The 26,404-nt window shown below is 32.5% G+C and overlaps 2 protein-coding genes across 4 annotated transcripts; both read right to left on the bottom strand.

Annotated features, from left to right (window-relative positions):
- Positions 1-833: 833 nt before the first annotated feature.
- Positions 834-8,814, bottom strand: LOC132038362 (uncharacterized). Of its 2 annotated transcripts, none has more exons than XM_059429039.1 (9): positions 8,757-8,814; positions 5,162-5,380; positions 4,680-4,855; positions 2,076-2,274; positions 1,783-1,982; positions 1,423-1,675; positions 1,251-1,336; positions 1,066-1,148; positions 834-982 (listed from the first exon to the last, which is right to left on the bottom strand). In XM_059429039.1, the coding sequence occupies exons 2-9, from the start codon at positions 5,186-5,188 to the stop codon at positions 849-851; spliced, it is 1,158 nt and encodes a 385-aa protein (XP_059285022.1). In that variant the 5' UTR covers positions 5,189-5,380; positions 8,757-8,814; the 3' UTR covers positions 834-848. The 2 variants fall into 2 exon arrangements, with proteins under 2 accessions (XP_059285022.1, XP_059285026.1); XM_059429043.1 differs by lacking the exon at positions 8,757-8,814 and adding an exon at positions 6,472-6,624.
- A 2,924-nt stretch (positions 8,815-11,738) lies between these two features.
- On the bottom strand, positions 11,739-13,652 carry LOC132048070 (MLO-like protein 10). Of its 2 annotated transcripts, none has more exons than XM_059439010.1 (4): positions 13,523-13,652; positions 13,342-13,409; positions 13,164-13,224; positions 11,739-11,990 (listed from the first exon to the last, which is right to left on the bottom strand). In XM_059439010.1, exons 1-4 carry the CDS (start codon positions 13,556-13,558, stop codon positions 11,883-11,885), a joined length of 273 nt encoding a protein of 90 aa, XP_059294993.1. In that variant the 5' UTR covers positions 13,559-13,652; the 3' UTR covers positions 11,739-11,882. The 2 variants fall into 2 exon arrangements, with proteins under 2 accessions (XP_059294993.1, XP_059294991.1); XM_059439008.1 differs by lacking the exon at positions 11,739-11,990 and adding an exon at positions 12,661-12,973.
- Positions 13,653-26,404: the final 12,752 nt, after the last annotated feature.

The raw sequence follows: 26,404 nt of genomic DNA, 5'->3' as shown, positions 1-26,404 counted from the left end.
TCATTTTTCAGTTTTTTTTTTCTTTTTCAAAAACGGGTTTTAAAAAAAAAACAAATTTTCAATTTTTTTTTTTTTTTAAAAAGGGTTTTAAAAATCCTTTTTTTAAAAGAAAATTCAGTTTTTTAATCCATGTTTTTAGGTTTTTTTTTTTTTAATGGGTTTAAAAAAAATCAAATTTTCAAATTAAAAAAAAAGACGGGTTTTAAAACTCATTTTTTTTAATGAAAATTCAGTTTTTTATTTTTATTTTAAAAAAAATTGACACGTAAGCTGAAAAAAAAAATTAAAACAAATAAATACACATGTGGTAAGGAGAGTGTATGTCACTCTCCCATATGAGAGTAGGCATCAGCTTTTAGGGGGGTAATTATTCCGTTTTAAATAAGTTTAGGGGGGTAATAGGACCCTGGGAAAGGTAAGGTGTGTCGTAGCAAATTCGGGTATAGTTCAGGGGGGTAATGGTGCCTTATCCCAATTTCAGATTTAGTTTTTTGCCAATTTTGGAAAATAGGAGTTTGTGATGGTTTGTCCAATGAAGTGTTTTCAACCTAGGAATTGAGTTAATGATTCTTTAACACCTTATGATAATTATACTTGATTTTGAAGGATCTTTAACCATAGAATCATGAGATTCAAGTGATTAAATTGGGGATTTCAAACGTAGTTCTAGAAATGGAAAATTGGAGATTTGACCTAGCAATCCAATTCAAAAACAAAACTTGATTAAGGAAATGGAATAGCGAGCTAATGGGTAATTCAATTCTATAATTTTCTTCGGAGTTGGACTAACTGGACCGGGGTTGAATTTTGTTCGGCTTAGAACTTCCATAAATATGATTTCAAATCACCTAGTGTGTTGCGGGGCAGGCAAAAAAATATATACTTACATCTTTAACACCGTCTAGCAAATTTGCTTCATACAACCGACGAAGAGAAGAACGTTCCGTCGTTAATTTATTAAGCTCTGTAAGTGCTTCATGAGCTGCAACATGAAAAACAATTACAATGTTTTAAATTTATTCTCGCAATTTCATTGAGTTATAGAATAAATATAAGAATATGTACCATTCTCTATTTTCTTTTGAGTGATATCCTTGGCTGTCTCGATTAACTCCCTTGAAATCAATTCCCCTCTTATCCTGTAGGTCCTGTAGGAACAACAATTACTTTATAAGTATCTTGTACGAACGAAAATTCTAATAATATACTAAAATAATAAACATTAGAACACAAATAAACAAATGACTTACTTTAAATCATCCAAGTTAACCACCATTTGTTCTTGGAAGTCTTCAATATCCTCAATCTCTGCGAAATCGAGTTTGGTGAAATAATCCTGCAAAAAATAATTACTTTTAACTTCTTTACAAGAAAAGAAATTACGCAATACAAACGATAGATACATTATAGTACAGATCTTACTATCTTCAATGGGAAGAATTTCTTAGGCATTCTAACAAAACTCCCCTCAAGCCATTCCTCCCATGTGTTCCCGGTTGAATCTAGAAACTTTTTGCAAAAGCACCTTATTGCGTAATCACGATCTTTTATAGGACCACTAGCTTCATCAGTCATATCCTGGGGAACTTTGCAAACCTTTTCCCTTGAAAAAAACACAAAGTTGTGCAATTGCTCACTTAAAACTGGAATATATTGAACTTGGCCGAAGATATATCTGTAACAAGAAAATTATTATAAATACAATAATATAAACAAATATGAGAAAATAAAGTAAAATAAGTTTTGTAAAATTAAACAGCTAACTATATCATTAAAACTTACTGAAACTTTTCAAAATCATCCGTTGGGACCAAGAAATAGCTGTAGACAATGTCTTTTTCCACCAAGATACACTTTCCGGTGGTATTGTTAGTCATTATTTTCTTGTGCTCTTGTATTTCCTTCAGTGTCTTGTCCCTGTTTTTAGCCTTCTCACCCTTTAATACGTATCCTTGTTCGATGTTCTCAGAATCTTTCTTCCACTAGTAAAAAAAAATATATATATATATATATATATATTAGCACATATCCTCCTGGAAATTTTTAAAAAAAAAGATAGTATTGATATGGAATACCCGTTTCAATTGTTCATTGTCCACAGTCTTTGGAATTTTCCAAGGAGTTCGTTTATGCTTGACCTTATATCTTGCATATTCGCATGTAGACTTCATATATGCATTCCGATGACAAGAAAAGTTAACTCCGTCAAAAATAATCATGGATCCGCACTTAGGGCACTTGCTTTTGATTGCTCCGTATGCCATTCCATACGTACTGAAAAATAAAAGAAAAAAGAAAAAATGAAACCATGAAACCTAAGGGTCTGTCTGGAAAGCCACCTGGTAATTGAAATTGGTGTAATTACTAGGGTAGTAATTACACAGCCTAGTAATTACACAGTATTGTAATTACAATGACTTGTTTGTTTGTCACAATGTAATTACAGTGCAATTACAAGCGTGTTGTTTGGTTTCACAAATGTAATTACACAGTTAGTTTAATTTAAAAATAAAATTTAAAATTAATATTTAAAAAAATATGTGCCACCACCCACACCCCACCAGGTGGGAATACACTGGGTATGTTGTTGTTGTTGTGCCCTTATAAATGATAGTAAATTAGTTATTTAATAACACGTTGTTTCTTGAAAATATTTTAATCATATATCATATATTTGTAACTCATATTGTAAAAATAATTGATATGTATGTTTCAAATTAATAGAATTTTAATTTTCATTAATTATAAAACATAAAAGCAGACTTTTTTTGTGAGAACATCATGTATTGGATGTTTGACAAAAAAATAATATTACAAATATATATAAGCGAGGACGCAAAAGTTTTGTCGTCCTCACAAAACTTTTGATCCTTTGATAAAGCTACACGTGGAGGACGTTGTCTTTTCCTTTGCCTACTCATTTTTTGCATCCAATATTTTTTCTTATGTTCTTTCTTTACAAACCTCTATAATTAATGTATGTTGGCATTGTAGTAGTTTTTTATTGAAATCATTTCTTGTCCTTCATTTTCTCCAGTTTATATTATATTGTTCTTTTAGTTTTTATATTAATTCGAGTAGATATTTTTTATATAATCAAGAAGGTTTTATAACTTTTTTATTATTATGAGGGAATTTATGTATTGTTTCATGCTCGGTTTAGTTATTCATGTATTAGTTATTCAACCTATATATCCCGTATAAAGTAATATATAGATTCTCTCATAACTTATACATGTATTAGTTATATGGATTTCTACATTGCAAATTAAACACCGTATTAAATTTATACGTGAATAACTACCTCTTAACCAGCTACCAAGCGTGGTATTACTTATGCAATATTTAAAACCTGCATAAGTCACATGGTCTTAAACTAAAGATATGTAGAATGTACCAAAAATGTCCTTTAATTTTGTGGTTTTAAACATGTCACGTGGAAAGTAGGAACTAAAGAGTTGCCAAAAAAAGAATGTCTCATTCTTTTTTAAACGGACAAAAAGGAAAATAAGATAAAACAAATTGAAACAGAAGGAGCATTAAATATCTATACGAAAAGTATTATAAATTGCAATCTTAACTTAGAATTAATATTTTTAAGTTTAATATATATATATATATATATATATATATATATATGAAGAACTAAATTGATTCTTGAGATTCATTTAATGAATTTAGTTTTTTTTCCCTTAGTTTAGTCTAAAACTAAGTTTAAATGGCCACATTTAACTAGCATAACCTCTTGCCACATGAAATATTATAAGTGAAATTTAAACTTAATACAACAACAACCCAGTGAAATCCCACAACGTGGGGTCTGGGGAGGGTAGAGTGTACGCAGACCATACTCCTACCAAGGTAGGACGGCTGTTTCCGAAAGACCGTTGGCTCAATAAAAAAGCATAAAAAGAGGTCAGATAAGGCTGAAATTTAAACTTAATAAATATTAAAAAAATTCTAATTGTATATGTAAATACAGAAACTATTGATAAAAATGCTACATTTTTGTTTCACCGAGCTATAATCATTTTACATAATTTAAATCATGTTATTTTACAGAATGTTGAGTCGATTGTGTCCCTTTGGTATTTAATAATTTTTCTGCCAGACTTTCTTCCATGTAAATAGTTTTTTGTTTAAAAATCATCTAACTAGATGACTAGAAAACTTTAATAGTAACGAATACTTTTTAAATAAAATATTACTATTTTTATTTGTTGAGCCCGGGCCTCATGTAACTAGTTTATAAATATAATGTCATAAAATTATTCAAATGTTTGACCAAAAAAAAACTTATCAACTATAAGCGAAACATAAACAGCATGCAACGTGAAATAACAAGTCAATAGTACTAAAGCAAATAAATTAAAATAGAAAATATAACCTAAATTCAAAAACCAAAATACTCTAATGTCAAATTCCAGCATTACACAAGTAAGTTCCAATATAACTTAAGTAAATATTTTCTCTAGTTTTACACCTTTCTCAAAACTTCCTTACGTAGTTCCTAGTTTTTCTAATTTATTTTCCTTTGACTCTTAGCAGTTACTTTGCATAGTTATTCAAGATTTTGGCACGACTCACAGTGAAATTGATAAGGTAATCATTTTATTAACAAGTTGGGAAACCCCAAATACAAGTCTTAAATCAAACAAAGAATAAAAAGAATGGCATACCAGTACTTTATCAGAGCCCTACGCTGATTACATCCTTCCACTAGCTTAGTTTCGCAATTAAATTCCAGCATTTTAATTAAATCTTCTGTTGACACATTCATTTGATTAAGTTCATTTTCAAAAATGGCGCGTTGTTCTTTTCCAAGAGGGTTTTCGTCAACCGTTGGAAGTGATAACTGCAAAAAAAAGTCAAGCAACAAAATAAGTCATATGCAAAAATATAAGCATGTTGGTATCAAACAAATCACTAGATAGCCAGAGAGAGATATTCGACAACAAAACTTCTCTTTTATTTATTACTCCACTAAGCACTAATTTATTCCCTAAAGTACTTAGTTCAAAAACTTCCCCGCTCTGTACAGTAATAGTAGAGGCTAACCTAAAGGACTAAATCGACTATGCATAAACTTAATAAAAGAGTAAAATACTTAAAGTAATATTAATTTCTAGCTAATATATTATTGATTCCTAACAAGATTTACCTTTGCCTTATGCTTCCGGCCTGTCATCTAAACCCAACAGGATACCCACGTGACTCTACGGTTGAAACAGAAACTGTGTTGACTTTAAGACTTTACTCTCTCAAGCAATAGGGGGCTGGGTTCCCCTTCAACTTTTTTATTTGCAGAACTGATTTTAACTTGTTGGCAGGGGCGGATCTATTAAGGCCACACTCTGCACCATCTTCTACTCGAACACACCTGAAAAATGGAACTTAATAAGCAAAAGTATATAAAATTTCATAATTATACTAACTTCAAATCTGAATTTTCAAGATAAATGGCAGTGCAAGAATATTACAAACAAATAATGAATACAACATTACACTTGCACAAAAAAGGTATGGTCTGCTTCTATAGTCTGCTTCTAAATCAGAATTTCATTCGATTTTCAATGCACAAAAAAGGTCCCCAGATTACTCATCTTGCATATGCCAATGATATAGTTATTTTCAGTAGTGGGAAAATCAAATCTCCTCAACTGGTCATGAAATGCATTAGAAAATATGAAAAGATATGGTCAGTTGGTTAACAAAGACAAAAGTTTCTTCATAACGGGACCTAAAATTTGTGCTTATAGAATTAACAGAATAAAAGTTTGCGCTGGCTTTCTGGACAAAAACTTTCCTTTCAACTATTTGGGCTGTCTTATTTACATTGGTAAGAAGAAGTTGTGCTATTCTGTTGAAATGCTTGCCAAGATTGTAAAAAGACTGAATGGGCGGCAAGGAAGCATGCTGTCTTGTGGTGGTAGACAAGTGCTAATCATTAATCAAAAGTGTTAATACTTTCACTGGCCTACATATACTGTGTCTGCCATTAACCCTCCTGCAGGTACTTTGGAGCTTATACAGAACCATATGGCAAACTTTTTCTGGGGATCTAAAGATGGGAAAAACAAGTACCACTAGAGTGCATGGAGCAAATTGTGCTTTCTAAAAGATGAAGTTGGTATTAGGATTAAAAGACATCACTGATACTCTTACCATGAAAAGGTGGTGGCAATTCAGAACAAAAAACTATTTATGGGCAGATTTCCTATCTGCTAAATACTGCACCGTAAAGCATCCAGTTTGGAGAAAATTTGTTAAAGGCAATTCTCAGGCCTGGAAATTCCTTCCATTGGCAAGAGAAAAAGGTGAAAAGTGCATAAAATGGAAGATCAACAAGGGAAAATGCAGCTTCTGGTGGGATAATTCGATGAACAATGGCATTCTTGCTCACATATGTCCTCATCAAATGAATACTAGAAACTCCAAGCTTAAGGTGAAAGATTTCTTGATTGACAATACCTGGAACATCCAAAAGTTATACAACACTGTCTCTGGCCAGATAGCATTACATATTAGCTCCATTGAATTGGGGCAAGATGATACTGATGATTATACTATTTGGATGAATTCTGAAGATGGTCACTACTCCAACAAGAGTGCTTGGGAATTGGTTAGAGATACAGACCCAAAATCCCACCCTTTCTAAAGTTTGGCACAAGTCTTGCCTTTCAAATTTTCTTTTATGTGCTGGAGACTATACTTTGGAATGCTTCCTTTCCAGGAAGCACTAGCTATGTTCAACAACAGAAATAACATTGACTGCCTTTGCTGCTCAACTCCTCAAAATGACACCATTCGACATGTGCTTATTGATGGAAGAGCAGCAAACCACTTGTGAAGTACTTTGGGTGCTCCTCTTGGAATGTCTCATCAGTTTCTCCCTGTTAGAGCTGTATTGCATAAATGGTGGGACATAAAACCAAAGAACAAAGTTCACAAGCTTATGCCATTCCAGTTGTTATCAGTTCGGAAACATGGAAATCCTAGGTTGGCTGCAGGTATGGTAATAGAAGGAATTTCTCCCATTATCAGATGGCCAAACAGTGCATCTGGAACATCAAGGCTGTCATTAATGACTCTTTCCCTAACACTGTGATTGATGGTACTTGGATCAACACTTGTGACAAGATAGAGAGACTCAGCCCTGTGATTAAATGTTTTCCTGTCAGTTGGAAGACACCAGAGAATGGGATGACCAAAGTGAATACCGATGGTAGCTATATCAGCAATAGTGGGAAGGCAAGTATTGGAGGAGTTGTACGAATGATCGGGGAGACTTCATTATGTCCTTTTTCATTACAGCAAACTGTTCTAGTAACAATCATGCAGAAATGATGGCTGCTCAATTTGGGAGCAACTGGTGTGCTCAGAATGGCTTCAACAACATTCATATTGAGCTTGATTCCTTGGTGATTACTAACATGTTGATCAAAAAGGATTCAAACGACTTGAAGCTAAAACATATGGTGAAAGCTACCTAAAACTCCTTAAGAGGAGCAAGTACTATTTTCACCCATTGCTTTAGAGAAGCTAATCGGATTGCTGACTTTTTGGCTAAAAAGGCTACTACGAGTGGCAATAAGGCCTTATATCGTTCTTACCAGGATCTTCCTAGAGAAGCAAACGGCCTGTTAGAATTTGATAAGTGGCATCTACCTACTTTTAGGAGGAGATTTGGAAAATGTACCTTCTTTGTTAGGTCATTTTTTGTTGTATTAGCAGGAAGGAACTTTGTATAGGCTAATTTCTTCCTATAGGTTGTTTTACCAACTATCTTTTGTAGACTAGAGGCAAGGTTTCCATGTCCCCAATCAAACATCAGTAATCAGATTAAAGTCGTAATGCAAAAACCTTAGACACTATAATGATATTATATCAAACTGGCATCAGCGAGCAGATTATTCCTGCAAATCTGCTGTTTGTACTCATTTAACAGCTACAGAAAAAGAAAAAAGAAAAACAGATTAAAGGAAAAGAATTTCCAGCAAAAACCGAGGTGACCCAAATTCAACAAAACTTGGTTCAGTCATCGCCTCAAACCAATTCACTATATATAAATAAATAATTAATTATAAAAACAACGGCAACAAATGAAAGTCTAAATCAACTCCTAGTTTCAATATCAATTCCCAACACATCAATTTATCAGCATTTCATTCTTAAAACGACCAATCATTCAATCCTTAGGGTGTGTTTGGTATGGAGGAAATTGGTTGGTCAAAATATTTTGGAAAAACATTTTCTCTGGGAAAACAAGTTCCTTAAATATGAGGAAGACTTCCTAATGGAAGTAGGAAAAACAAGTCTCACAAGTGACATTTCAAGTTGATTGGCTCTTCCCCACCCACCCAACGCCCTCAATCCCTACCCCCTGACCCTCCCACCCCACCACCAGCCCTAACCCCCACTCCCCACTCCCCACCTCATCCTACCACCATAGTGTTTACCCGGATTACATATGAATGCTCTTGGATAATATTTTTTGCTTAGTTACCAAACACTAGAAAATAAGTAAGAAACCACTTTTTTTCCAAGAAAACATTTTCCATGCAGAACATTTTCCTTCATACCAAACGCACCCTTAGAATCTATCCACAATTCATTCAAATCCCCAATATACCCATACGAAATTTACAAAAAAAAAAAAAAAAAAAAAAGAAGGAGCAAAAAAAAAAAAAAAGAAGGAGAATTTGACTGGAACCCAAGATTACATGTATATAAAAGTAATGAAAGATTCAACACACCTGATAAATGGATCAGTTGAAGCAGCTTCAATTGAATTCCCACAATTCTAATTCATCATGCCGTGAATTTCAAGAATTAAAATAAATGAGCTCAAGAAAAAGTTTAGAGAAACAATGAAATTCAATTTTTTTATTACAAGAAAAGGGAGAAATTCAGAAACAGTTGGTTATAGAGAAGAAAGAAGAAAAACAACAAACCCACGTAGAGGGAAACAAACACCACAAAACAGTGGGTGCTGCTGTACTGCTTTTTTCCTCTGAGGAGTTAGATTTTTGTAGAAGTAAATCTTTGGGTCTATTTAGGATTTTAGGGAAAATGTGAGGTTTAAGCATTACCCTGATTTGACTATAATCCACATTAAATTCTTGAATATGCCATTTATAACTTTTCTAAATTAATATAAAATCATAAAAATATATTTAAAAGTTTTTTGAAAACTATATGTTTTACCATATTTGGATTTTTCTAGGAATGAAATTTATAGGAACATACTATTACGAGACACTAATGTGCCAACTTCAGTTACCTAACGAGCCGTTTGGACATGATTTCATCTCATGAGATGAAATTATGAGATGAAATCATGCTATGAAATTATGTTTGGACATGTAATTTGAATTTTTTAAGTTGCAATTTTTTTATAAATATAAAAACCCCACAAGTTGTGAAAACCATCAAAATTTTCTCAATTCTTATACAATCTTATCAAATGAGTAAATTATAGTTCATAATAAAATGAATACGCTACTAGGAGTCCTTTCTAAAAAATATAACATTAATTGATCAAACTTTAGTTCAATAAAAAGGAAAATTTAACATGAATAGTAATGTAATTACTCTTTAATATAATCCTCCCACATGGTAAACATGATTGGTAAATATATTTTACCAACTTGGAAATTAATATTTAATACAAATGATTGGTAAACATGATTGGTAAATATATCTACCAACTTATGAGTCTTTTTTTACAAAATATAAACGTATGGGTCAAATTTTATATTTATATTTTTTAAAATCATGATTTCAAATCCCAAATCATACCATTTTGGATGATTTGAGATTTCATCTCATGAGATGAAATCAGAGATGAAATTGCATGTCCAAACGTTGATTTCATTTCATGATTTCAACTCATGAGATGAAATCGCATATCCAAACGCCTACTAAATATTGTTCTTTAGTCCTTTCGACATAAAAAAGATGTTAGGGTTTTTACGAGGAAAAAAAAAAGAATTTTAATACTAACGAGGCTTAATATTGTATTAGTTTTGTTTAAGTTACTTTAAGAAACTAAATTTTACTTTTTTGATAATGAAATTTGTAGACAAATATTATTACGGAACACTATTATATATATATATATATATATATATATATATATATATATATATATATATATATATATATATATATTGTTCTTAGTCCTTTCGACAGAAAGGTTGCTAAAATTTCCACGAAGAAAGAAAAATAATTTGGATATGAGCTTAGTATAGTATTATTTTATTTAAATAAATAATTGAAAGAACTTACTTTTTTTTTAGGAATGAAATTTATAGGCGGATATTGTATATGACACTATTGTGCCAACTTCTGCAAGTCAAATGTTGCTTTTAGTCCTTCAACATAAAGGTTGTTAGGGTTTTCACGAACAAGAAAAAAAAGTTTAGATATTATAGAGCTTAGTCCTGTATTAGTTTTATTTAAATTACTAGATAATTTGCACGCGCTTTGCACGGTCATAAATAACTGCATTAAACTTACAAATAATCTTTTTATAAGATCCGAATATTACATAATGAACAGATAGGTTCTCATAAATATTAAAAATATGATAAATATTGTAACATGAATTAGAATATTTTGCATTGTCACGTATCTCAAAATCCTCTAATGAATGAAATTTATTTTCATGAAATAATCAATCACTGAATTTTCTTTTTTTATTTACACAAAAAGTAAATAATGTTCAATCTCATCGGTGCACTATATTCGTTCTCAAGAACTTCATGTTAAAGCTTTCTAAAATCATCACTGTTAATATCAACAGTTAGTTAAATAAGCTGAAACTTGACTAAAAGTTTGTCAATAATAATGTTGATTTGAATATTCCAAACACAACATTTTCTCAATTATGTTCACCCTTCCAGTGTCCCCCTATTAGTTCCCTGACTAATGATTAAATGCAAACAGGAGAAAAGATAAGAGAAGCAAAATACAAATGCAATTGCGTACACTAAAAAATTGTGATGTATTCTCACATAATTTTTTTTCCAAAAACTCACCAACACGTTCAATTAAGAAGCTATACTTATGAAAATAGATTCAGAAAAGAAGATAAAGTAACGAAATTCTGCAATCTCAAGTGAAAAGATGTCTGAATATCCATACAACCTACAAATTATTTTGTATCCTTAAATCAAAATTCTCAGTGTGTGACAGAGGTAGATAATAGAACTTTACTACCATTGAACACCTACAATTAACTCGGACAATAGCATCCACCAATCCAGAAAAAATATCGACCCCAACTCCCGATACCTACAATTAACTCGGACAATAGCATCCACCAATCCAGAAAAAATATCGACCCCAACTCCCGATATAATGAAAAGCTTTTTCTTGGCATAATACATAAACAGACCCTCAAATTTGGCCCCATCTAAATAAGATCCCTCCAACTTTGGTGTGCATGTAGACACAAGTAGGTTTCGAAACCGCTTAGTAATTTCGCTTCCAATTTTATTGCGGCAGTTTAAGACAGCGCTTTACTTTGTATATTGCGGCGGTTTATAACCACCGGAATTGTAGAAGATACCACATGTCCGTTACCTCAACTGGCAGTTTTTAACAGCCATAATAGCAGCTTTAAACCGCCAAATCTGCAGCTATAATTTTATTCTTCCAGATTTTTCATCCTGGTTTGGCTTCCTGCCTATGCATCACATCTAGTTCGTTGGTTTACAATTTCACCACAAATATATAAAAAGAAATATTAAACAAGCAAATCATTCATTATATATAAAACTCATAAGTACTTCAAAATTACATCTTAAAATGTATTAAAATTTTGAGTCGTATTTTACATCCATTCAATACAATAGGGGAATTAACTACAATAAATCCTAAAAATAATGTTCAATGAGCACTCTGCGTGAATTTGCGGTGTTGCTTCCGTTTGGTGATCCTTTGTGGGTTGTTAGACGATGAGACGTATTTCTTATATCTTGTGCCTGCAAAATAAAATGAACCAAGCAACAAGTAATCAAAATTCAATCATGATGGATACGAAAGAGAATTTTCTATTCCAAATCGCAACCCTGTCAAAGGGACAAGGACAAACTAATATATTCCCATTCTCCAAAATGTTGAATAAGTTATAGGTGATATATGTAACCTGCAGATTCATTAGTTAACTTTACTATAGAGCATATGCGCGAAAATTAAATATAACTCCTTTAACCATTCAAGATAGGATCATAGAGAATTATACAATTGTCCAAGTACCACAAGTAGATAACCGAAAAGAACAATTATTATATTGATTATAACTAAAAAGAACAATTATTATATTGATTATGCTAAACATTTCTTAATTCAATTACACCCAAGTAAATTTCTACTTCTTTATGATACTTTCCAGTGAAGGATTTTAATCAACAAACAAGATAAACACCAAAAGAGAAATATCTTACAACAACAACAACAACATAATCAGTGAAATCCCACAATGTGGGAGTCTGGGGAGGAAAGCGTACGCAGACCTTACCCCTACCTTGGAGGGGGGGAAGGATGTTTCTGAAAGACCCTCGGCTCTAGAGAAAACATGGGAAAAAAGGTCAGATAAGGACAAGCAATTCAAAGCAGTATGAAAATAGCGAAAATGAAAATGCCATAATAAAGCGGTCTGAAATAAAAGAAACAGTAGCTACCACAAACAAATAAGATAATCGATGTACAAGAAACAAAAGATAGTATCACAAATCAGAGGAAAAGAAACTCTAAAGAGCAAAACTGCAACTACTAATACAAAAGGATAAGCGGGACTACCGACTAACCTTCTACCCTAATATGAGTCCTCGATAACTTCCTACATGAGAACAAAATAAGAAATGTTTGCCCTCGCTCCCTTCTTCTTCTTCACAGCCATATGTCGCTTCTTTAGTGCCTTGGAGGTTTGCTCAGCAAGGATGGATTTTTCCATACGGGATCCCATCTACAAAATGGTCAATGCTTCATCTAAGTTAAACAGCAGATGATGCTAAATGACTAGAAATTTCAGTAGTTTCATGTCGTGAACTTTCATCTCTCGACCATGCAATAGCAAATGTGTAAGGTAATATGGCACGAAATAAAACGTAGATATAAATATACTATTGGTTCGAGAGATGAGTCTGTGGTGGTACCTGAGTTATAAGTGCATAAAGAGGAAGGTTGATATAACTGCACACGAATATGATTCCTACCCTGTAATACAAACGGCACATTTGATTAACAGGACCAAGTTGGATTCGTGAAGCTGAGGAACTAAGATAGTAATTAATGCACCAAAGTTGAGTTTCTGGTAGCAAGAAACATGGATACCCTACAACAATTTTTGCAATGACCATCTCAAACTCCTCGTGGAAGCATGATTTCAGCCCATACTGATACTACAGAAAAAGTAGAATCCTTATATCTACCATATTTTGTGGCACAAACAAAAACAAAAAGACACTCTAGTGACATCAGGATTTGATCTTTGACATAGGAGAAGAAATATTACCCATATCCACAGAAAATACGTTATCTCTGAGTGCATTCTGTAAAGTGAAAAGATTAGATAAGCGCAAAAAAGAAAGTTTATTCAAGGGAGTACATAGAGATTAACATCTGAAAAGCAAGATACTCCGCCCACCATTTTATTTTATGGAAACTAGAGCAGTAAATACCTTGGCAGAACCCATATCATTTCTCTTTGTCAATTCCTTTCTGTGCTATTGCCCTCAGCCTTAACTCCAGCCCACGTTGTAGCTTCTCCCCTCCATTGTGTGGTTTGGTGAGACTAAAGACATAAAGAAGAGACTAAAATCGGTTTGTGTAGATGATATTACCAATCCCCAACAGTTTCTTTCCTTTTTCTGGCACAAAAAGAAGAAGGCTTAAGTAACTAAAACGCCCCCGAACTTAGCACAAATTGCAACTTTCGTCCCCAAACTATTGCCGCACTTCAAGACACCCTTAGACTTGGCAAAATGGGTTTTAATTAATCCCCGAGCTGCCACATGGCATAGTGAGTGTAGTCACACGCCAAGAGGCGCGTGAGAGGTGCCAAATCAGCATAAAAACGGTAACAAATCCAATTTTCACATTTTCCTTTACATTTCTTTCACTTCCAACGGCTAACATCAGCCCCTTGTTCTTATTTAACCCCTCCCCCATTAAAATACACCACAACTTGAAATTCAAGCTTTTTGTTCTCCTTCTTTTCTAATTGTTAAATTTTCTTTCTCAATTGTAAGTTTCTCTCTCAATTGTACTCATGACTAGAGTTTGTAGATGTGGATTTCGTGATTGGTGAGGATTTCATGGTCCGATGACAATCCTAAGTAAGGAGATTTTGGGGTTGTCAAAATTACAAGGTATGTAATTTATGTTTTTAGTATCTCAATTTTAGTATGATTTTGCGGGTTTTGTTTAATTTAGTCAACGATTTACATCTAATTTTACCGGGTTTTGTCACTAATTTTCGTTCACTTTTTATAGGTGAAAGGTCGAAGTTCTTGCAAATTTTTCGATTGGTATGAACCCATTTAGAGCAAGCTAATGTTGTTATTTGGGGTTTGTTGAAGAAGAAAAACAAATATGAGCAAGAATTGAAGTGGTCAAAAACATTGAAGATTTGTCTATGTATTAGTGTCCTATTTAATTTGATATTTTATCTTGGTTCTGGTAGTAACGTAGTACTAATTAGGTTGATGTACTCATATTGTACTTAGATGATTAACAATGGTTGTAGTACTAATTAGGTTGAAGTGAAGTTCTATTTAGATGATTAACAATGTAATCTAATTTTGGTTAGCATGTTGAATATGATTATGATGACTGTGTGAAGCAATACGTTATACCATCTGGTTAGTAATGGTTAGCCTATTCAACACACTAACCAACAACATTTATGCCATATGGACACTATCAGAATCTGGGATGAAAAATCTGGACAATAAACATTGACCATTTCAATGCAAACCTGGACAAAACACTAACTAACATTCAATAGAAAATCTGGACAGAAAATAGCAACTACCATTCGATGCAAATCTGGACAATAAGCATTGACCATTTCAATGCAAACCTGAACAAAACACCAACTAACATTCAATGCAAAATATGGACAATATAAACCAATGCTTGATGCCATTTCACATCAAAATCGTCGAAATATCAACTACCATTCAATGCAAAACCTTGACATAAAATACCAAGTACCATTCAATGAAAAATCTGGACGATAAACCAATACCATTTAATACCGAATCAAGGTCATTGTCATATGCAAAAATAACTGGACAGTAGCACTAACTATCAACAAAAACTACCAAGCTACATTATTTGCTTACATATCCAAGTTTCACCAAAAATAGGTAGCTTAAACATAGAAATATCAGACTACTTCATTGGAGATTTTCCTTTTCTTGATCTTGTTTGAACTCCAAGAGCCTTTGATCTTGTTTGGATTCTATGATTAACACTTTGCACTTGGATTTGTCTTTGTGTGCTTGCTTTTTGTTCCTTTCCACTTCAATCCTTTCTTTGGGTTTGTATCCAATATCACCTGTGACCAAGGCTGAATTCATTGCCTTAGGTGTGGACACCAACTTCGTCGCTAGGCATTCCTTCTTTGCAATTTAAATTGGTTAGTGTCATAAAGTGGCTAAAAATAATAATAAATAACTTAGGTGATTGAGAAACACTTACATTAACACATTTGTATCCGGACTCGCACACAAATACACCGTCCAACAACCCTTGGCCTCTTGTACTTAGTCACCCCTCCATGCTTGTAGATGCATCTTGAGTGTCATGAACACTACTTTTTCTTGTACTTCGGTTGATGACCGCCGGGAAGCATTAACCTAACAGAGATAATAAGTTAATATTTGACTAATTAATGGTAAGCAAAGTAATGTGTATTACGTTACCTTTGTAGTTGCTTTAGGCTTGGAGGACCGGTGGCTTTGTGTATTTCCTCTTGGAGATTCTTTGGAGCGATTCTTTGGTGTAGTTGGAGGAGCAGTTGCTCGTGCATTTGGTGCTCTTGTTGATCCTGCTGCTTCTGGTGGCCTTGAGTATTTCCTCTTGGAAGTTCCATCAGCAGTTGGTGCTAAGTTCTTCATGAACATCACTCCCATAATCATCAGACGATTCGGAGAATCGACCCATTTTATCGCATCTTCTTCCTCAGAATTGTCTACATCACCAGTGGGATTCTCAGCAGCAAAATCACTACTACCAAAATCACTACTACCAAAATCACTACTAGCAAAAGCACCACTAGTATTTGCTTCAGCCCCTTCAACACAGTTTGGAGAAGAAGGATTTTCTAGATCTAGACTTGTAGTTGGTGTTGTATTAACTAGTGGTGGATAGGGAATAAATATTTTGTGCATTCCTTATCCCCACTTGGCTTTGATAAATTATCACCAGCCCCACCAATCACATGCTGGTTGACAGGCCCCACATCCTCAAAAGAAGAGTCATTGCACACATAAATCTCAATTGTATCCCCATCATTCAAAAGTACTCCTAGGTCTAATAAATCCCTGTCTGATGTTAATTTTACCAAAGCACCCCCCTTAGGTGCAATATAAGTGGTCCCTAAATTAATCACCCCAAATTCTTTAGCAAGATCTACTAGCTCAGGAATAGACAAATGATCAAAATCAATGTTAAAAGAATGTTCTGTCCTACAACAAAAGTAGGCCCCACTTCACTCACCAATATACCACCAATTTTCCATCTAAAATGAAAGTACTTAGTAGCCATTCCTCAACCTACAGAGGTTTTAACAATTCAAAAACTCAGTCAAACAATGAATTACATCTATAACTTATACTAATTACAATAAATCACAGAAAATGAAAAGTAACAGAAAATAGCAAAAAAAAAAAAAAAAAAAAAAAAAAAAAAAAAAACATGCTTGCATACAGAAAAAGACATCACCTTTACATAGAATAATCCTTCACCTAACTTCAATATAACCAAAACACCCTAAAATTTTCAATTATTACAGAAAAACCTAAACATACAAATCAGAAAAGCCCTAAAAGATTTCAATTTTTACAAGAATACATAAGCACGTGCTATCATAGGACAAATAAAATAAAAAGAAAAGAGCCCCTAATTTTTCAGGTAATTACAAAAATACCAAAAGACATGCATGCACAAAATCAAGTCTTTAACGATGAATTTCGGTAGCCATAAACTCATGTTCTTTATAACTAGAAGCATTATCAAGCATTTCGGAAGACAAACATGTTTGAAGAAACCTAATCTAACGCTAATAGACTTTAAGAAACCCTAATCGAAAAACGAGGTTGAAATCACTAACCTTTGAAGAAGACAATCGAAACCACGATCGATCGGAGCAGATAAAATGGTTGACCAAAAGAAACCCACCAAACCAGCTGCAACGAACACTAATCGATGAACTTGAACCCACCCACCCACACTTAATACACCCAAGAATCGACAGAATGTGACCCTAACAACTAGTGTTTAGCGAGATTTGTAGACTAGAACCCTAAAATTTCCATAGAAATCAGAGGGAGACGGAGAGTTTTTGAGGGTGTTGGTTCAAATGGAGTCTTCTAGAGACTGTAAGGGGGTTTAATTAAACGTGGGTCGGGTCGGGTAGGGTCGGTTCGGGTTATTTAACCGATTCTAATTGCCATTTATTATGTGGCATATATATATTACACGTGGATGGCCACATAAGCGTTTTAATCCAGCTGGACCCGCGAGTGACTACACTCACTCCGGGTCATGAGCTCGGGGATTAATTAAAACCCATTTTGCCAAGTCTAGGGGTGTCTTGAAGTGCGGCAATAGTTTGGGGACGAAAGTTGCAATTTGTGCCAAGTTCGGGGGCGTTTTAGTTACTTAAGCCAAAGAAAAGAATCAAAGCAAAACACAAACTCTCACAAAAAATGGGATCACATTGTTGACACCTAAGTTTTGCCCACCAATAATTTTGTTTAATTATTCGGAGTTCTTGAGTCACAAACGGAGGAAAATATATATTTTACAAGTTGAAAATAATTTTACAAAATTATTCTGGTGACATTTTGCCATTTCATTTGGCAAAATATGATCAAGTATACTAGTGTATATCATCTGGTATATTGGGTATATTTTTGTAACAACCCGATAATTCTCAAGTGTGTAGAATCACTTCCTTATTAATAGTTTATTTAATTTTAGTGCTTCCGTATCGAAGTGGATAATTTTATTCATATAATATGTGAGTAGATTTATTGTTAAAAATATTAGATTTAATTATATGATAAAATATATGAGATGGTGAATTAGTTAAGAGTAAATTAGTGGCCAACCCACTACTTCAGCTATTGGTCACGTCTTTACGCGAAATTGAAGACAAAAAAACCTTTATTCTATTGCTAGCCTAAAAAGAAAAAAACGATAACGTCTTAAGGCAGTTGCTTGGCTGCTAGGGACTCTTGCCATTTGTTTGCTCTGTGAGTAACTTTGAGCTTCAGTTTTTCATTTATTATTTGAACTTGTAAATTGGCAGAAAACTATTTAGAAACAGAAAGAACGTATTCCCCACTGCCACTCGAATCTCTACGAATAAGCCAATGGTCAAACTGCGTATGATGCCATATAAACCAAAAACAGAAACACAACTTGTGATTAATTAACAGGGAAATGGATCCGAAACAAAACAGTTGTGATGGAAGAAAGGAGCGTAGCAGATCACAAGAGGCTTAGCTGCTTGCCCAGTTTACCACTTTGTCTGTTTATGGAGGAACAGAAAACTATAAAAGCCATAATACTCGTCAACCTAACACCACGTAAACTCGCCAGTTTCTGCCTTTCTCTCACGGTTTTGACAAATGAACGATAATGTATACTGGCTAGCCTATTTGTGATGATGTGATAAGTTGCAATTGAACCACAAATGAAGTTAAGGTCCGTAAGATAGGAAATTACTTAGAACTAAATTAGCTAATTCCTATGTCTACCACGGTTATCACTACCAAACTTCAGTAAGGCAAGAACAGAAATCTTTTAAGCCAAGTATCAGGTTTCTTGTATGTTGATTGGCGAAACTTAGAAAAAAGACAACTGAAAATGTGTAATATCATTCAATAAGGGCATAGGATACACTACCAAAACATTGCAAGTTGTGGTTACTCGGTTTGAGAAGTTCAACATTTGTCTAAAAGTGCATTTTCTTTTCCTCCTAGTGAACCAAGGCTTGACCTGGAACATTCTGTAACAAGTGAAAGTGAAATCTCACATTGTTTCAGGACTTCCTAATTGGCTTTCCCATTTTATTATCAGAACTTCAGATCATTGCTCGATCAATAAATTTTATGACAAGCTTGAATCGTATTGATCTAATTATTATCGGCTAGTACATAGATGAAGAACATTCTTATTGAGTTACATTTCAGTACAATAGAACTGATAGAATTGCAGGTTGATTATACATTATGAAATTTAATGGCAAATATATTAGCAAGAACGGTATTGCTCAAATGTAAATTGACCAATATTGCACTCTTATTAGCTAAGTACATTGTCACCTGTCAAGCAATACACAGGGAAGGATCGACCACGAACCCAATACTTTCAACCCGGAGTATAAATTTATGTATAAAAATTCACTAAAATTACAATAAAAGAGTAACATGAACCCGTAAATTTAAAAATATGTTGAGTTAGCATTAAATCGTGGATACGCACCTGGCAATACTATGGATATGTGTTTCACTTAAGAAAGAAATAAAATGTGTTGAGGAGCTTATGGTAGCAAAGTGCAGGCACAACCATCACCAACAAGTAGCCAGTGACATATATCCTATGAAGCTCTAAACCTTTTGTTATCAGTTGTGTTCTCGAGTTTTCTTTTCCCTTAACAGATAAAAGAAAGTAAATATAGTTCAATAAAACTAATTGAAAGAAGTATTTCCAAATGAGAATCAAAGAAAATCGACATAGGCACATAGTTTAAGCAAACCTGGCCCAGAACGTGAAGGCCACAAAAATAGTTGCAGAAAATTGCTAAATCAAGAGTTAAAAACAAAATAGAAAATCAATTACCAAGCCCTGCACTTGATTATCTTTTAATCTAAGATGAAACAGACATAGAAGAGAGAGTGAAAGAGAGGGGGATTGAGATTGAGAATATAGAAACTAGAGCCTGTTTGGATTGGCTTATTTTAGGTGCTTTTAAGCCAAAATAGCTTTTAAACACTTTTATAGGGTTTGGGTAAAATAAAAAAGTACTTTTAAACACTTACTTTTAAGCTAAAATGACAAAAATAAGTCAAAAGCCATGAGCTAGAATTACTAACTTATGATTTTTGGCTTATAAGTCAAAAGCCATGAGCTAGAATTACTAACTTATGATTTTTTACTTATAAGTCAAAAGCCATAAGCCACAAGCCCATCCAAATAGGCTCATAGCAATTTAATTGAGGGTTAAATGATATTTTTACCCCTGGTTAAAGGACAAGGTTCTAGAATTAGGATGCATATTGAGTAAATGATGATTCTGCCCTTGGTCGTTCCAAACTTGGCTCATATATATATACTAGATGGCTTATGCCCGTCGCGCGTGGGCCCAACACTTTGGATTATGTGTATCTATGTGTATGTAGTTGTGTTTGGATAGTAATAATATATATATATATATATATATATATATATATATATATATATATATATATATATTATATTAATAATAAACATACATAAGTTTGTACTGTTTTTATGTGTATATATATATACACTATGTTCATAACACGATTAATATAACATTGTAGTTTGTGCTCTATATTTAAAATTTTATTATATTCGTGTTTGCTATGAATACAAAGTCGGCAAAAATTTATTAATACTTTTTAAAAGAGAAGACTTGTTTAAAAGGAAACTATTTTCCTCTCTTTGAGATAAAACAATAGCAATATTTAAACATCAGTTGATGCTTTCAATTTTAATTCGATTATTTTAAAAGTGTAAAATACTTAGTATTTTTTTAATCAAATTTTGATTTGGATAATTCTAATTCTAATTATTAAATTAATTTTACATGTTTAAATCGAAACAAAGTAGAAATTAATTTTCTATTTAAACGAAGAAATACTATTTTTTAATTTTTTGTAAATATTCTCGGTTTAGCTCATTTTACTTGTCACGTTGTCTTTTGCATGGTTTTTTAAGGAAACGTGAATTAGAATTATAATTTGACTAATTTACCTTATTCATTAGTTGATCTCCATTTGATATTAATCTCTTTTCACATTTATTAGAGTAAGAATAAAAATAAAAAAGTAATTAAATTATATGTTATTTTAAAATACAAATATTTTAAGTATATTTATTTTAGTAAACATAACAAATAAATGACATGGCGGAATAGCAAATACAGTAATTAAATATTTAGATTAGATTTTAGGCTAAGTATGGGTAAACTGATGCTTTTATATAGTAGAAAAATAGAAATATAATAAAGTATTTCTATCTACTTTTTAGAAGAGTTCGTAATATAAAGTATAAAATGTCATTTTTTTGCCCTTAAATAAAAAAGTGGGTGGGACCACAAAGGATTTTTTCTCACTTAAATAAAAAGTGGGACCAAAGGACGACGACGACGTTTATATAAACCGGCTCTTCTTATATAGTGTAAAGATATATATATATATATATATATATATATATATATATATATATATATATATATATATATATATATATATATATATATATTATGTTCAAAACACGATTATATAACATTGTAGTTTGTCTCCGTATCCAAAACTTTATTATATTAGTGTTTGCTACGAATACAAAGTTGGCAAAAATTTATTAATACTTTTTAAAAGAGAAGACTTATTTAAAAGGAAACTATTTTCCTCTTTTTGAGATAAAACAATAGTAATATTTAAGCATCAGTTGATACTTTGAATTTTAATTCGATTAATTTAAAGGTGTAAAATATTCTATTGTTAATGTATGTAGATTGGGCCTAAACAATACCTAATTCTATTGTTAATGTATGTAGATTGGGCCTAAACAATACCTAATTCTATTGTTAATGTATGTAGATTGGGCCTAAACAATACCTATTATTTTTTATCAAATTTTGATTTGGATAATTCTAATTCAAATTATTATATTAATTTTGCATGTTTAAAATGAAACAAAGTAGAAATTTGATTTTCTATTTAAATGAAGAACTACTATTTTTTTAATTTTTGGTAAATATTTTTTGTTTAGCTCATTTTACTTGTCATGTTGTCTTTTGTACGGTTTTTTAAGGAAACGTCAATTAGAATTAGAATTTCACTAATTTACCTCATTAATTATTTGATCTCTATTTAATATTATTTTTTCTTTTATGATATTAATCTCTTTTCACCTTTATTAGAGTAAGGAAAAAAATGAAAAAATAATTAAATTCTATCTTATTTTAAAATTTGAGTATTAAGTATATTTATTTTAGTAAACATAACAAATAAATAACATGACGGAATAGCAAATACAACAGTTTAATATATAGATTACATCTCAGGCTAATATAAAAAAAAGAAAGAAAATTGTATGGTTTGGCTACTTAACCTTTTGAAGAAAAGCAATAATATGATGTCCATGTTTTTTGCTGTATAATAATTTCATTTGCTCTCACTAATGGGTTGATACGCATGTGACAATGAATCCATCATTATTGATTTAATGAGATACTTTGGAAATTATATGAATATTGTTTGATTTTTTAATATGGGATGCACTTTTTATTTTTTTGACATTGTTTTTTTTTTTTTTTTTTTTTTTTTTAATATTGCTTGATTTTGTTAATATGGGGTCTACTTTTTTTTTCCGTGAGTTTGGAGATGGTGGGTTCCACTTTTTTTCTTCTTTTTTTTTTTTTTTTTTAAATATTGGTTGGTGTTTAGTATGGGGCCCACACCTTTTTTTTTTTTTAAATGGAGGACGAACGACGAAGTATGGGTCTAAATCCATGCTTCTATATAGTTAAAATATAGGGAGAATGACGTATATATACGTAAGACAGAGTATATTTACAAAATATGACGATACTTTTCAATTTACAAAATATAACAATAGATTTCTTACAAAACATATACAAAAAATTTCCTTCAAGGCTTACAAATTTCGCTCAATTTTTTGTGTATGAAAACTCTATGGAAATTGTATGAAATATGTATTTTTAGCTCAAGGCTAGAAAATTTCGTTCAATATTTTGTGTATGAAAACTGTATGAAATATGTATATCTTGCTCAAGGCTTAGAATTCTCACATTTTTATTGTATCGCTCAAGGCACAGAATTTCGGTCACAAATTCATGTATAAAATCGGTATAAAATATTTATATAACTGTATAACATTTGTATAACGTTCATGTTAGATTTCTGAAAATTTAATACAACTACAACTACATTGTATATAACTTTCATACAATATTCATACAAATTTAATATAAATAATAAAACATACAAAACTTAAAATTCAATGTTCATACAAACTCAACATACAAGTATCATACAACATTAATATAATTTTGAATCCACTCAAAATTTGAAATATTAAGTCTTTCAAAGAGACACCCTTCTTCTCAAACCTTTCAACCTTCTCACTAACCTGCAACATAATATCAATAAAGGATACAAAATTAATCAAATAAAAAACAACATCCATTCATTCTAATTCTTTTACCTCTGAGTTCAAAATGCTAGATCTACAGTCTCTAGGAATAGTGACAAACAAAACATAGACCCAAATATCAAATTGTTACTCTTTAATAACGAAGTACATCAAATAGCTAGGAGGAACAAAAGTGTAGCTCAACAGGAAGAAAAAAAAATTACACGAAATTCGAATCGAAGTCATAAGTTACAAATGCTAAATTAATGTCGCTTGTGTTTGCACATCGATTGAGTTCGACTGAAGAACGGTGGTGTTAATGAAGATCTATGGTTGTGTTGTGGTTGTTCGGGTGAGCTAGCAAAAAAAAAAAAAAAAAAACGTTGCTCTCTGTTTCTTCTCACTCAGAGTGTAGAAATTGTTCTCTTTCTATTTTCCTTACGTGAACAGAAGGGAAGGGAAGGGAAGGGTTGGGCTTTTTAAATTTTTCAGATTTGGTATGTTTTGTAATTAAGTTGTTATATTTTGTAAATAAGGAAAAGTATTCTTATGTTTTGTAATATAGTATCTTAAGTAGTATTATTAGGTCATTTTCCCTAAAATATATATATACACACACATATACTAGATATACGTAAAGGCCCGTTTTACGGGCCCAACATTATGATTTTAAATTATATGTGTAAGTGCTCAATTATTTTTCTTAAAATATGTTAATCATTAATATTTCAGCTAAGGACGGTCGAGATTGATAATGATAATCACACTTTTAAACAAATTATCTTCTCTATTATTATAAAATTAAATCATAGTAGTAACTTACAGCTTGTTTAAGTTGCCACAAATAACATTAAAAGATTATAATCTGTATTTTGCCTTGTTTTTAAAATTATAACTCACACTTTTTATAGGTGACTGTCCAGCCGAGTCAAGGGCGGCCTGGAACAGCTATGGATGGACTAGAATGGGAGCGGCCTCATTTGCCTCATTTACCAGATGGTGTCCTCCATCACCAGGTCCTCTAGCAGCACCGCGTCCTCTGGCAGCACCGCGTCCTCCTCCTCGCGCCGCCTGATACTCACCCTCTGGAATAGGATCATCCATGAGCCTAAACCCAGGAGCCTACCAGATACTGTCCTTAGATATTTGTACCTGATACCGTCCTTAGATATCCGTCCCATCTCCGTCGCAAGCCCCCGAACCCCGGGGTAAGACATACGCTCTAACCCTAATATCCTGCCTGCCGGATACCGTCCTCGGATATCCGTACCATCTCTGTCACAAGCCCCGCAAACCCGGGGTAAGACATATGCTCTAACCCCAATATGCTTAATCGTTGTAGGGCCACCAGCTGTATTTGTGTTCAATAGTAAAAAAATAGTTATTTTTAAAACGTAATAATTAATACAATTAAATAAATCTAAATACGATAAACTTACCAACGCCTCGACCCAAGTACGGCTAAGGGGGTTCATCCGAACCCCTTTGGCGGAGAATTACACTGTTTATGCATGGTTAAAATTATTTTTTGTGTATAGATAGTAGATGTTGAACCCACTTGGACTTATTCGTGTGTTTACTTCTTTATATTTTGAACCCCCTTATCACAAATCCTGGTTCCGCCACTGTATCTAGCTAGCAAAAGTGATATTTAATTCAATTGTTATGCTTTTGTTTGAATCCCAGACGAACTTAAAATCTGGTTCTGTCCCCTTCTAGACTAAGATAATAGAATCAGAGGCGAGTCTAGGATTTTAAGAGGATAGGTTCACCATTATAAATAAAATTAAAAAAATAAATAGAAGTGCATTTAGTGGGGTTTGATCCCACAATCTTAAGGAATTAAACCCAACACTCAACCAGTGCTCCACCTAGTCTAGTTTGACCATGTGTTACTTCAGCTAATTTTAGATATAGTTTAGGAATTATATACATAATATACCGAGTTTAGTCGGGTGACCATGTGTTCACGTGATCCATTTTTAATGCATAAATTCGCCCTTGAATAGAATGCTTCATTTGATTATGGTTCAAGTGCCTGGAGCTTTTAGGAACCGGTTTGTTTGTTTAAAATGTCCATTTCTTGTGAAGGTTTCCTTTGTATTACATGTTATAAAAATTTAGTTTCTTTAGACAAATTACCTTGTTTAAGAACGTTTTTAGAGATCATGCTTGTAAAAATGTTAATTTTTCTCTGCTTTTGTTAAGTTCTATATAAGCATGAAGCACACTTCTATGTGGCCTAACACGTTAAGAGTCATGTGTTTGGTTTTCAGTATCCTAGAAATTATGATTTCTTTCAAAACTTATTCTGTTTAAGTATTTTCTTAGCCTTGAAATGATTTGCCAAATGTGGTTCAATATGTTATGTGATCATCTTACAGTGGTTCAAGGTTATATACATATTTTTCTTTCAGTTCAAACCCAGGATCTGAGATACATGTTTTTAGTCTATTGTTAAGAATGCTGTATATGTTTCGGTATTTCATGTGCTAGAAATCCTGATCTAACACTTATTATATGTTTATGAATTGTGTCAAGGTATTTTGTTTATGCTTGAACAGTGCTATTGACACACCATTTTATTAAGTTCATGACTTTCGCTCAGAAAATATAGGAGTTGGTCTCTCTAAAACTGTGCAGTTGCTCTAAAGTAGGACATGCTGGGATTAGGATTTTGTATGCACTTTATGGAATGTGCTCTTTCTTGAATAATAAAATGTTCTGTAATTTGGGAAAGCGGGGGATATTTCTG

The sequence above is a fragment of the Lycium ferocissimum genome, chromosome 2 (genome assembly GCF_029784015.1).
Source record: "Lycium ferocissimum isolate CSIRO_LF1 chromosome 2, AGI_CSIRO_Lferr_CH_V1, whole genome shotgun sequence".
NCBI lineage: Eukaryota > Viridiplantae > Streptophyta > Magnoliopsida > Solanales > Solanaceae > Lycium > Lycium ferocissimum.
Note: the sequence above shows the minus strand (reverse complement) of the source record. Positions and strands in the feature narration are given on the sequence as shown.